A 14,209-nucleotide genomic window follows, 5' to 3' on the forward strand; every position below is an offset into this window, starting at 1 on the left:
ACCGTTCTGTCTGGTGTTAAAGTGTAGGTAGTGGTGTAATTTATTACAACCCCAAAACAGAAAAAGTTGGGACACAGTAGAAATTTTGAGTAAAAAAGGAATGGAATAATTTACAAATCTCATAAGCTAATATTTTATTCACAGTAGAATATAGATAACATATCAAATGTTGAAAGTAAGATATTTTGAAATGTCATGCCAAATATTGGCACATTTTGGATCTCATTAGAGCTACACATTCCAAAAAAAGTTGGGACAGGTAGCAATAAGAGGCCAGAAAATTTTAATGTACATATAAGGAACAGTTGAAAGACCAATTTGCAACTTATTAGGTCAATTGGCAACATGATTGGGTATAAAAAGAGACTCTCAGAATGGCAGTGTCTCTCAGAGGTCAAGATGGGCAGAGAATCACCAATTCCCTCAATGCTGCAGCGAAAAATAGTTTTCTGAGTTTCTCAGAGAAAAAATGCAATGAGATTGAAGTTATCATCATCTACAGTGCATAATATCATTCAAAGATTCAGAGAATCTGGAACAATCTCTGTGCGTAAGGGTCAAGGCTGGAAAACCATACTGGATGCCCGTGATCTTCGGGCCCTTAGACGGCACTGCATCATATACAGGAATGCTACTGTAATGGAAATCATAACATGGGCTCAGGAATACTTCCAGAAAACATTGTCAGTGAACACAATCCACCTTGTCATTCGCTGTTGCCAGCTTAAACTCTATAGGTCAAAAAAGAAGCCATATCTAAACATGATCCAGAAGCACAGGCGTTTTCCCTTGGCAACGCTCATTTAAAATGGACTGTGGCAAAGTGAAAAACTGTTCTGTGGTCCAACGAATCAAAATTTGAAGTTCTTTTTAGAAAACTGGGACGCCATTTCGTCCGGACTAAAGAGGACAAGGACAAACCAACTTGTTATTAGCGCTCTTTTCAGATGCATCTCTGATGGTTTGGGGTTGCATGAGTGCGTGTGGCATGGGCAGCTTACACATCTGGAAAGGCATCATCAATGCTGAAAGGTTTATCCAAGTTCTAGATACATTTGATCCCATTCAGACGTCGTCTCTTTCAGGGAAGACCTTGCATTTTCCAACATGACAATGCCAGACCACATACTGCATCAATTACAACATCATGGCTGCGTAGAAGAAGGATCCAGGTAATGAAATGGCCAGCCTGCAGTCCAGATCTTTCACCCAAAGAAAAGATTTGGTGCATCATAAAGCGGAAGATGCGACAAAGAAGACCTAAGAGAGTTGAGCAACTAGAAGTCTGTAATAGACAAGAATGGGACAACATTCCTATTCCTAAACATTGGTCCTTCTCCAGCTGTTCCTTATATGTACATTTACATTTTCTGGCCTCTTATTGCTACCTGTCCCAACTTTTTTTGGAATGTGTAGCTCTCATGAAATCCAAAATGAGCCAATATTTTTCATGACATTTCAAAATATCTTACTTTCAACATTTGATATGTTATCTATATTCTACTGTGAATAAAATATAAGTTTATGAGATTTGTAAATTATTCCATTCCTTTTTTACTCACAATTTCTACTATGTCCCAACTTTTTCTGTTTTGGGGTTGTATTTTTGGTGGTAATATATGAGTTAAAGATGTACATGGTTTAAACAGCCTAAATGACAAACTTTGTCATGAGAACTTTTACTTGCAGAACACGTCTTTTGATTAAAGTGTACATTTTCAGTTTTTACACCAGTGGTTCTCAACTCCAGTCCTCGGCATATAGTGCATGTCTCCCTTATTTAACACCCCTGATTCAGATCATCAGCTCGTAAGGAGAGATTCCATGAACTGAACTGAGTGTGTCAGATATGAGAGACATCCAAAATGTGCAGAGCAGTGGGTCCCGAGGACTGGAGTTGAGAACCACTGTTTTACCCCTTTTAATTGCAATTCTAGTGAGAAATTAGCATTGTAGTTTTCAAATATGTAAACAAAGCGTGTAAAAAAATAGTGATTTTTTACTCGCCTTAAATATCATATTTTTTACTCGCCTTAAATATCTGATCCTTGGATAGTCCCTGAGGATACCCACCACCTGTTTTGTAGGCCACAATACTGGAGTATGTGGCAGAATCCATTATCTACAGACCAAAAGCAGAAATTAATCCTTAAGGGTTAGCACAAAATTTACTTTACAAAAGGGTCATATCTAAATTGTATACCTTCTTAAAGTAAACATTTCATGTACAGGTAATTATAACTTAAATGTTACAATGTCATTGTTTCATTAATTTATCAATTAATTTAATTATTATATATTATTAGTAATTTAGTTATTTAAAATCAAACCTCCCAGATAAAAAGAAACATATATTTTAAATATGACAGCAGTTACTTGATTACAATGATTGGTATCAGTTTTTATTTTTTCAATTAAGATTTGCTAGTCTATAATAAGCTATTTCACAAATTTTTTTAATGGACTGATATTTCTGGGAGTGTGGTGGGGGAAGGGACAGGTTAACACGTGTTGTTAACACCTGGACACACACACACACACACACACACACACACACACACTTGTTTTTGTGCATTGTGGGGGCCACCTGTCCATATGCTACATTGTGAGGACCACCCTTTCTCATGGTCCTAAAGAACTAAAAAAAATATTTTGAGTAATAAAAAATATATATTTTTAAGAATATCACTTCAAATTACAAGTATTTCACTATAAAAGTTTCAAACCTGACACTGAGATCACTTGTGGGGACACTTCAGGTTTAAGGTAAATCTGAGGACCAAAAATACACACAGCCGGTTTACAGGTGTTTTGGGGCCCGAATTCACACACATGAGCAGCGGTTTACAAGCATTCTGGGGCCCGAATGAACACACACGGGCAGCGGTTTACAGGCGTTCTGGGGACTGAATTAACACACATGGGCAACGGTTTACAGGCATTCTGGGGCCCAGGAGAACACACATTGGCAGCGGTTTACAGGCATTCTGGGGCCCATGAGAACACACACGGGCAACGGTTTACAGGCATTCTGGGGACCATGAGAACACACACGAGCAACGGTTTACAGGCGTTCTGGGGCCCGAATGAACACACACGGGCAGCGGTTTACAGGCATTCTGGGGCCCATGAGAACACACACGGGCAACGGTTTACAGGCATTCTGGGGCCCATGAGAACACACACGAGCAACGGTTTACAGGCGTTCTGGGGCCCATGAGAACACACACGGGCAACGGTTTACAGGCGTTCTGGGGCCCGAATGAACACACACGGGCAGCGGTTTACAGGCATTCTGGGGCCCATGAGAACACACACGAGCAACGGTTTACAGGCGTTCTGGGGCCCGAATGAACACACACGGGCAGCGGTTTACAGGCATTCTGGGGCCCATGAGAACACACACGGGCAGCGGTTTACAGGCATTCTGGGGCCCATGAGAACACACACGAGCAACGGTTTACAGGCGTTCTGGGGCCCGAATGAACACACACGGGCAGCGGTTTACAGGCATTCTGGGGCCCATGAGAACACACACGGGCAACGGTTTACAGGCATTCTGGGGCCCATGAGAACACACACGAGCAACGGTTTACAGGCGTTCTGGGGCCCGAATGAACACACACGGGCAGCGGTTTACAGGCATTCTGGGGCCCATGAGAACACACACGGGCAACGGTTTACAGGCATTCTGGGGCCCATGAGAACACACACGGGCAACGGTTTACAGGCATTCTGGGGCCCATGAGAACACACACGAGCAACGGTTTACAGGCGTTCTGGGGCCCGAATGAACACACACGGGCAGCGGTTTACAGGCATTCTGGGGCCCAGGAGAACACATACGGGCAGCGGTTTACAGGCGTTCTGGGGCCCATGAGAACACACACGGGCAACGGTTTACAGGCGTTCTGGGGCCCGAATGAACACACACGGGCAGCAGTTTACAGGCGTTCTGGGGCCCGAATGAACACACACGGGCAGCAGTTTACAGGCATTCTGGGGCCCAGGGAGAACACATACGGGCAGCGGTTTACAGGCGTTCTGGGGTCCGGGAGAACACACACGGGCAACGGTTTACAGGCGTTCTGGGGACTGAATTAACACACATGGGCAACCGTTTACAGGCATTCTGGGGCCCATGAGAACACACACGGGCAACGGTTTACAGGCGTTCTGGGGCCCGAATGAACACACACGGGCAGCGGTTTACAGGCATTCTGGGGCCCATGAGAACACACACGGGCAACGGTTTACAGGCGTTCTGGGGCCCGAATGAACACACATGGGCAACCGTTTACAGGCATTCTGGGGCCCATGAGAACACACACGGGCAGCGGTTTACAGGCGTTCTGGGGACTGAATTAACACACATGGGCAACGGTTTACAGGCATTCTGGGGCCCAGGAGAACACATACGGGCAGCGGTTTACAGGCGTTCTGGGGTCCGGGAGAACACACACGGGCAACGGTTTACAGGCGGTCTGGGGACTGAATTAACACACACGGGCAGCGGTTTACAGGCATTCTGGGGCCCATAAGAACACACACGGGCAACGGTTTACAGGCGTTCTGAGGCCCAGGAGAATACACACGGGTAGCGGTTTACAGACGTTCTGGGGCCCATGAGAACACACACGGGCAAAGGTTTACAGGCGTTCTGGGGCCCGAATGAACACATGCGGGCAGCAGTTTACAGGCGTTCTGGGGTCCGGGAGAACACACACAGGCAACGGTTTACAGGCGTTCTGGGGACTGAATTAACACACACGGACAGCGGTTTACAGGCATGATGGGGCCTGGGAGAACTCACACAGTCAGCGGTTTACAGGCGTTCTGGGGCCAGAATTAACACACACTGGCAGCGGTTACAGGCATTTTGGGACCAGAATCCAGAAATACGGGTAGCAGTTTACCCATGTGGATCAGCTTAACCTAAAGGGCCAATATTATGCCCATTTTTACAAAATGTGGAGTCTCAAGTGTGCCTAGAATGTTTCTGAAGTTTCAGCTCAAAATACCCCACAGATAATTTATAACATGTCCAAAATACCCATATATGGGCAGGAGCAAAAAAAGTGCTGTTTTCATGTGTGTACCTTTAAAAGCAAATAAGCTACAGCTTCTCACTCCATTACCAACAGACAGTGAACGCATTCATTTAAAAATAGACTGTATTCACAGGAATCAGATCTGAGACAATAGTATCTTTAGCTGAATTAGGGTTACAATGTGCTAAAACATATTTAGAAAAGCTTTTGGGGAAAATTAACCAGTCAGTCGGTGGCTGTAGGCAAAGCTTGTCACACTAACAAGAGAATCAAAGCAGCACGTCAAATGAGACTGCTTTGGTTTAATAGGGATTAAAAAAGGAGGGTTTTTTATTATAGGGTGGTTCTGTTCAGACACTGCCAATAATGTCCAAAAGTGGATTTTGCATATGTGCCTTTTAACACAATTAAGTGCATTTTTTGAAGCTGTTTATCTAGAGAACCTACTTTTAACAAATTTGGAGCTCCATACTGAAAATGTTTCATGCTTTATTATTAAAACGTTCAACAAATGTTGAATTCATGACAAAGGAACATCATTAAGTGCTTTGACTGCTAAATCTTTAGTAAAAAACACATTTAGCAAAAACACATTTATAATAAAAACTTTTGACATAAACGTCATGTGTCACCTAAATTAATTAAACTCATTACTTGAGTTAAAAAACAGCTCGTGGACAAAATTCCAAACCCATGTTTAAAACCTGAGCTCAGTGTAAAACACTTATAAAACACTTCATGACAAACTGTTTCTATTCTAAAAGGCTGCTTGAAACTTTTAAGTAAATCGTAAAACAAATAACTTCAGCATAAAACTCGTTCATGCCTGTGTTCACAGTTAACATTTAAAGAAAAACTCCAGCGTTTATCAATACTCTACTATGTTCCAACCTCAACTCAGAGGAATTAATACATACCTATCTTTTTTCAATGTGTGCACTTAATCTTTGTACAGTGCACTGTGAACGTGCCAGGAATTGTCCAGCCCCATTCATTCCCCAGGATCCAAACAGGGATGAATTCAGAAGCCACCAAACACCCCACTGCCTTCTCTTTCAAAAGTTACATGAGTAGTTACACAGTAAGTATGGTGGCACAAAATAAAATTGTGATTTTTTTAAGCGGATAAAAAAATAAGAACTATATTATATGGCAGAAGAGCACCTAGTTTGCAGCACTTTGACCTTGGCGCCCGGTAACATCATCACTCCTTACTACTCCCCATCTCCCTCAAACTTCTATCAATATTACTGCGCCCGAGGTCCAGGTGCTGCAATCTTAGTGCTCTTTCGTTCGCCATGATTTATTTTGTGCCACCATACTTACTCATGTAACTATGTAAAAGTCTTTAAATAGGAAAAACATGGAAGTGCCTGATGGCTTCCAAACCCACCCCTGCCCGGATCCCAATGAACGGAGGAGGGCTAAGCTAAATGCCAACACATTCACAACACGCCGCACAAAGACCAAGTGCACGCACCGAACAAAGACAGGCATGCATTAACTCGTCCAAGCCGAGGCAAAAACACAGCAAAACATTGAAAAACGCTGGTGTTTTCCTTCATGAAAGAAATAACCAAGTTTGTAAACCGAGGATGGCATACTAATAACTGCTCTAAAAGAAAGAACAGTGTCCTCCTAACAGGAAAACAAAACAGCAAATCAGTAAAACAAAATAATTAATTCCATTAAATATCTGAAACATTTTAAAACATTCTTTAAAAGAACGGAATTAAATCAATTAAACAGAATTAAATCGATTTAAATCGACCAAAACTCGAGGACATGGTGGATAGATTCAGCCTAATTTATGCGCTAAATCTTTTCTTTGCAGAGCAGAGATGCGGTTTTTTATGTAAAACTTCAGAGCTGACCACTCTCTGTTTTTAAGAGCCTGTGGTTCAGCCTCTATGCACCTTACACAGTCCGTCTTTCTTGGAACATTCCGGTTCTTAATAAATTTCATCAAGTGCTTTTCCACAGCATGAACTTCCTGCTGGTTCCAGGGTGTCCTCTTAACCTCACCTGTGAGAGGCAAAAATAAAAACATTATATACACATACATATGAAGAGTTTTGTTGCAAAACGAGATAACTCCCGTTTTTTTTAATTTTTCAGAAATCTTTTTTTTTGGTTGTGCATTTCAATAGGATTTATGCCCAGCTGCACTACTTCCTGAACTTCAGCCAGCTCCTTGTTTCCTGTCTGCCATTATTGGACAAACTGATTAATCCAGGTGTGCCTGACCTCAGTAGTCAGAACAACAATAATCAGACACACCTGGATTAATCAGTTTGTCCAATAATGGCAGACAGGAAACAAGGAGCTGGCTGAAGTTCAGGAAGTAGTGCAGCTGGGCATAAAGCCTATTAATATCAATTTAACTGCAGTTGGTTTGTTTTGATTTAAACCTTCATAACTTAAAAAAAATAGTAGCACCATAAAACAAAATAACATGATAGCATAACTAAAAACATGTTTTGACAAAAATTTTAAAACAGAGTTATCTCGTTTTGCAACGAAACTCTTCATATATACATACACACACAAACATATTTATACACATACGATCAGCCATAACACCACCTGCCTAATATTGTGTAGAAACCCCTTGCCACCAAAACAGCCCTGACCCGTGGAGGCATGAACTCCACTAGACCTTTCTATCAGAACCAGCATTTACCTTTTTTAGCAATTTCAGCTACAGTAGCTCATCTGTTGGATCGGACCGCATGAGCCAGCCTTTGCTCTCCACGTGCATCAATGAGCCTTGGCCAACCATGACCCTGTTGCCGGTTTACTGCTTTTCCTTCCTTGGACCATTTTTGATAGGTACTGACTGGTGTGCAGTGGTCATTACCTATCAGAAGTTGTCCAAGAAAGGAAAAGCTTCCATATTTTAACTCTAAAAACAAAAATAACTAGCTTCCGGTAATGCCGCCATATTAAGACCAATTCACACTGGTCCAACAACTACCAACCCCAACAGATACCAACAGACTTCAAAAGAAACCAACATTCCAAAGTCTCATTTACTTTGATCCAACAACTGCCAACAGAGGTTTCACACTGACCCAACAAGACTCAGTGAGAATTGGTTTTTAGTCGCTTCCACATTCAAGATGAGTGTGTATTCAGTTTGCAGAGGGTTCTCTGCTGCTGCTCTATGTTCCCATCAGGGCCTGAAGTTAACTTTTTGACCACCTGCCACAGTGACTTTTTACCAGCCAGCTTTTTTTGCACGAATAGTGAATGATAACACTGTCTTTATTGTATGAACTAAATAATTAAATTTTAGAGCTACAAAAGTGATTGTGTCTTTGTCTTGGGTTGTTTGATTAACATTAAAAATGCAGCGCCGCGTTTTGACGTGTTTTCTCTGAGTCCTTATCATGGCAGAATCAACTTAAAATACTCCATCATTAATAATCATACACTTGCGTGATTTACATCATTTGAAACTGTAAATGGTCTTCTGTAATATGTGTACATTCAGAATAACAAGAGATCTTTGTGTTTTTGTCAAATAAAGAAAATAAACGGGGTGCCTTCCAGACATTTCTGTCTCCGCCAGCTGTCTCTTAAAACACGTTACAAATATCAGTTGAAACTCCGTGAATACTCGCCACACAAACATGATACACATATCCAAAGAAAGCCTGAAATGTCTACTTTTAAACAAGCTAATTATAATCGAAAAACAAATATTGCCTATTTATATAATCTTCGTTGAAGTAAAGAGAGTACTGTTTTTGCTGGCTAACTTCATTTTCTTTAATGCGGTCACGCCCACAGGCGGTACCCGCTGTTGACATGGTAATGAAGACACGAGCAGTTCAAACCATTACATGCAAAGCGTAAAGTTTGATCAGATTTAAAGACTTTACCGCATGTTTGGGTGATAAACTTTATACACACACGTGAGGAAGATCATTTATGTCTGGACATTGAGGAAGAAAGCGTTTATCTTTAACGTCACCTAAGAAGAACAATGGACGACGCACTGAAGGAGGATATATTCCTGAAGAAACTGTAAGTCATTTATCCTCATTTATATTTCCTATCATTTAATCTGCTTATGGCTTGTGCAGTTCAGCCTACATAAGCGACCTCAGCAGACTGCACGCTTCGGATTGAAAAACTTTCGCATTGTTTACAAACGAGAACACGTGATCTCACGTAATGGCGGATTTAACTGTTACATGCTGTACAGTGTTAAACACAGTTATTCACTTATATCCTTAATGGCAACTTTGAGTAAGGCTGCACTGCTGTATCTTTTAAGTGTGTGCTGTAATGTGATTCCATATTTTGTTTACATGCTTATTTACAAACGAGTACGCGTGACCTCCCGTAATGGTGGATATCTGTTACATGTTGTACAGTGGTAGACACAGTTATTCACTGTCGTATCCTTCATGGCAACTTTGAGTAATGCTGCACTGCGAGATCTGCTGGATTATGATTACATATTTTGTTTACATGCTTATTTACAAACGAGTACGCGTGACCTCCCGTAATGGCGGATATCTGCTACATGCTGTACAGTGTTAGACACAGTTATTCACTTTCGTATCCTTCATGGCAACTTTGAGTAATGCTGCACTGCGAGATCTGCTGTAATATGATTCAATATATTGTTTACATGCAACGCAATTCCATACATTGCGCTTTACATGCGACGCCGTTTTTTTTATGAGCGCCGCGTTGTTTACACGGAGACGCAAGCTCGCGCACATGAACGCCATATGCGATGTGTTTTTAAAGTTCATACGCACTTACAGAAACGCGTTTAAAACAGAAGCTAGATGATAAGGGGATTGGCATCTGAAAACAGCTTTTTATAAAACTAATCACTGCAGAGGTTTATCTGAGATGTTCTGAATTTAGTTTATGTACATGATAGTTTATCTGAATGTAGTGCTATCAGTGATATTTACCCATCAGTTATGCATGTATGTGGTATTTCTGTGGACAATTTATGCTAACAGCTGTTTATAACTCTCTTACAGGTCTGCATCCCTCTCATCAGTACAAAACTATGAAGTGGAAAAACATACCGGTAATCACACTTTTGGACATAAAGTTATATGGTAACATGAGCCACATGATTACAGCTCCGTTGTTTATCAGTTTCTTAGTTTATACAAGTTAAGTTTTTGAATAGGGTTTGTTTCCAAATAAACTGAAAATGTCCTACTGACCTTCATTTCTATTTTGATTATGTTGTTAACTTCTTAATAAACCTCAAACAAACATGTATACATTTATTTGTCCTCACATTCTTTACTGTAGTTCCCTCTCAGATTACTGCCTAAAGGCTCATTATGCCGCGCATTATGTGAGTCTTTTCTTTGCTAGCTGTCAATCAATCCTTCTCGGATACGGCCCCTCTAAACAAAAAGTGTCTTACAATTTCTAAATCAATATATTGTTGTATGTGAATGAGTAGGCAGGATGATTTTCACATCATTTTAAAGAAAAAACTCTAGACTACTTGATTCTGTTTAGGGAAGTCTTGTTAAAACATGTTTAGTATGGGTTTGGTGGACTTAAATCAGTGACTTAAAAATGTAGCTTTTTTAAAAACCACGCATTAACATTTTTCTCATATATGTTAGCCCTGTTTGTGGTGTACGCAGTGTTATGAGACACTTGCCATTAATATGTTTAAAGCAACTGAAAAAAGACCAAATGTAAGAGCATGTCAGAACCTCTGACAGTGTCCCAAAATGGTCGGACCCCAGAGGGTTAATGACAAAGACTTAAGTAGGTTAATAGAGGTTACTGTCTCTTCAAGACCAAATAAGCACAGACTGGTTTTTGACTCTCTATACATACACTTAAGACATAAAGAAAGGTTTGCAACCTCAGCAGTCGCATCCTCCCTTAAGAAAATTAACCATGGTTTTACTACAGTTAAAACCAAAAAAAGCATGGTTACTGTAGTAAAACCATGGTAACCACAAAATAACCATGGTTATGACAATCACAAGTCACCGTATCCCCCAGAGTTAGATAAGTCCATACATATCTTTCTCATCTCCGTGCATGTAACTTGGTCTGACAGAGCCCTCGCTAGCTTAGCACAAAGACTGCAAGTGAATGGCTCCAGCAAGCAAACTGCTCCTAATAATTGACAAAATAACGCAAACATTTTTCCTATTTATATGTGGTTTGTATAGTCACACCGTGTACAAATAACAAGGTCATATGAGACACAGCAATCTTTTAACAGTATACATACTGGGAACTATATTTTCACTGCTACTGGGCGAAGTGATTTGCTCGCCCCAACCGAGAAGCCCCCTGGTGAGGAGCAAAGAGTTCGGTCAGAGTTGTGCAAATCACTCCGCCCTAGTAGCAGTGCTTCGCCTTCGGAGAATATTGTTCCCAGTATGTATACTGTTAAAAGATGGCTGTGTCTCATATAAACTTGTTATTTGTACCCAGTGTGACTATACAAACCACAACACATAAATAGGAAAATGTTCGCGTTATTTAGTCAATTATTGGGAGCAGTTTGCTAGCTGGAGCCATTCACTTTCAATCTGTGCTAAGCTAAGCTAGCAGGGGCTGCGTCAGACCGAGTTACAGCACGCACGGAGATGAGAAAAGTATGTATGGACTTATCTAACTATAGGGGATACGGTGAATAAGCTAAATTCCCAAAATGTGGGCGTGTTCCTTTAACTAATTTAAACAACTGCAGGCGGGTTAGTTAAAAACATCAGTCAGGAGCGGGTTGTTTGTTTATAGATGAGGGTGTGGCCGGTAGATTGACAGTGTTACCCGCCAATTGCAAAATCCACCTACATTTGGCGCGTGGTCGGGTGTTAATTTCAGGCCCTGGCCCCCACACTATGCTGATACTCTCTACTAAATACAGAGGAGTCTAAGATGCCGACGTTACCAGAAGCTAGTTATTTTCGTTTTTAAAGTTTTAAATATGGATATTTCTTTAACAAAACCATGCGGATTACCCCCAGAAGGCCTTTGTTTATCATCCTGGAGCCTTTTGAATTTGTTAAGGGAAGAACAAACACACATTTTTTGGACTTGAAGGAGTGGACCGCGTAACTTTACATTTGATTAACTAAAAGATCTAAGACATAAAATAACTGAAAATGTGTTCATCTGAAAAATTATAGACATATGCATCTCAGATGGCTTGGGAGTGAATAAATCATGGGTTTAATATCATTTTTGGCAGAACTATCCCTTTAAGGCTAGGGTTAGTTGCAGCAAATGAAGATGACCGTGCAGTATTCCGGTTGCCGCGAATGAAGATAACCGTGTTTCTTATCTGTTGGACCTTCTATTTAAAGTAGCCTACTTTTAGCTGTTGAGACATGCCTTCATAAGGTTGGTTAAAAATAATTAATTTGCAATTTTGTGGCAGAAATTACAGACTTTACCTTTAAATCAGAGACCAAAGGAAAAAACCCAAAAGAGCATTTTCGGTTTTCGACCGAAAGACTTTTATCACCGCAACAATACGCCCGAAATGTTGTGAGGACGCAAACAGAAACCGCGACCTGCACGTGCTTGTCTGAAGCAACATTTCTGCGTTGTGGATGTATTTAGCCACAAAAAGGTGCTAAAGTGAGCAGTTTTCTGTACGCACATAGGCACATGCGGTTGTGAATGTGTTTGGTCCAGACGTGATCATCACAGTATGCCCTTCAAAGATCAGAACTCTTGATGTGTAAACTTTAGAGAGAGTTGCGCTACCGTGTCTAATACTGTAATCCATTAACATACATTTAGCAAATAAAGCAATGAAAAACAATGTAACATTTATATGTGGAGCAACTGTTTATGCTGCGCTGTTTGGGATTCGCCCTCGGTCTCTGTGTGCGCGGGAAAAGTGTTTAAGTGCCCTCAATAGTGCGTTTTAAAAAAACAAGCGAACATAAAATCTTTCTGTTCTTGACAGGGCACATACAAACAAAATGATCTCCACAGTATTCTTTTTCTAATAAAAACATTTGTTTATGTCTTAAGTGTATGTATAGATTACAGTCAGAAACCATTCTGTGCTTATTTGGTCTTAAAGAAACAGTAACCTCAATTAACCTACTTAAATCTGTGTCATTAGTGTTGATCAGACAACCCAAGACAAGGAAAAGAATCACTTCTGTAGCTCTTAAAATAATTATATATTTATATTAATAATAAGGTTATGAGTGTTATGATTCATTTAATTTGATTTCTGTACCTAATGCTAATTTCAGACCTTATGTAGGACTTTGTTCTTTTTTATAAATGTTTGCACTTTCGTTATTTGTTATTAGATTTTTCCTACCCCCTTTTTGCTGATCTGAAAAATAATCCGATCAGTGCCTCAAAAACTGTAATATGATCCGAACCGCGAGTTTTGTGATCCATCACACACCCCTAGTAAAGTTAGTACACGGTGATAGCCATAAATGCAATTGTACTAATAATTGGCATAATAAATTTTTGGAATTCGGCCTTGTTTTCCTTTTTTTCGGTTTCGGCCAAGAATTTTCATTTTGGTGCATCCCTAATTGTAAACATAACAGATTACTGGATGTAACATTACCATTTCACTGCACAACAGACACGCATGACATGACAATACTTGGGCAAACTGCTTTAAAAAACACGTTAATACAAACACTCAGTTGTAATTGCAAGAATGATATAGAGATATATAATACCTTTTTGTTGAGCCCTTTGTCTGCTGGAACCAAGGAGTCATCACAATGTTCAATTGCAGTTTGTGGTGCTGATGCTTAAAAAACACGTTAATACAAACATGATAAAACATTTATTTTATTTCTAAAGCTTTACACACAGTTGTAATTGCAAGAATGATATGGAGATATATAATACCTTTTTTTTTGAGCCCTCTGTCTGCTTGAAGCAAGGAGTCATTACAATCTTCAATTGCAGTGTGTGGTGCTGATACCTGAGTGCACTCTGAAAGTAAAACATATTAGCCAGTTCTGATTATTAACAAATCCATCTTTATAGTTAATTTTTAGAATAGTATAAAGCAAAAAAAAAAAAAAAACATGCACAAGTAAAATTATGCTTTGGTCAATCAACTGTAAAATCAAAAAGTAATTAAAAGTTACCTTTTAATTGAGTATCCTCTAAATCGCTGTCCACTGTAACTTTCTCTAAAC

The 14,209-nt window shown here is 40.2% G+C and overlaps 1 protein-coding gene across 1 annotated transcript in view; it reads right to left on the minus strand.

Annotated features, from left to right (window-relative positions):
• Positions 1-6,667: 6,667 nt before the first annotated feature.
• Positions 6,668-14,209, minus strand: part of LOC129414488 (uncharacterized) — a 29,259-nt gene continuing 21,717 nt past the window's right edge. Inside the window, exons 10-12 of the mRNA XM_073873683.1 lie at positions 14,159-14,203; positions 13,914-14,000; positions 6,668-7,076 (exon numbers count right to left, since the gene is read on the minus strand). Of these exons, the coding sequence (XP_073729784.1) occupies positions 6,850-7,076; positions 13,914-14,000; positions 14,159-14,203 (359 nt within the window). The 3' untranslated portion in view covers positions 6,668-6,849. The remainder of the gene's footprint in view (positions 7,077-13,913; positions 14,001-14,158; positions 14,204-14,209) is intronic.

Source organism: Misgurnus anguillicaudatus, chromosome 12 (assembly GCF_027580225.2).
Source record: "Misgurnus anguillicaudatus chromosome 12, ASM2758022v2, whole genome shotgun sequence".
Taxonomy (NCBI): domain Eukaryota; kingdom Metazoa; phylum Chordata; class Actinopteri; order Cypriniformes; family Cobitidae; genus Misgurnus; species Misgurnus anguillicaudatus.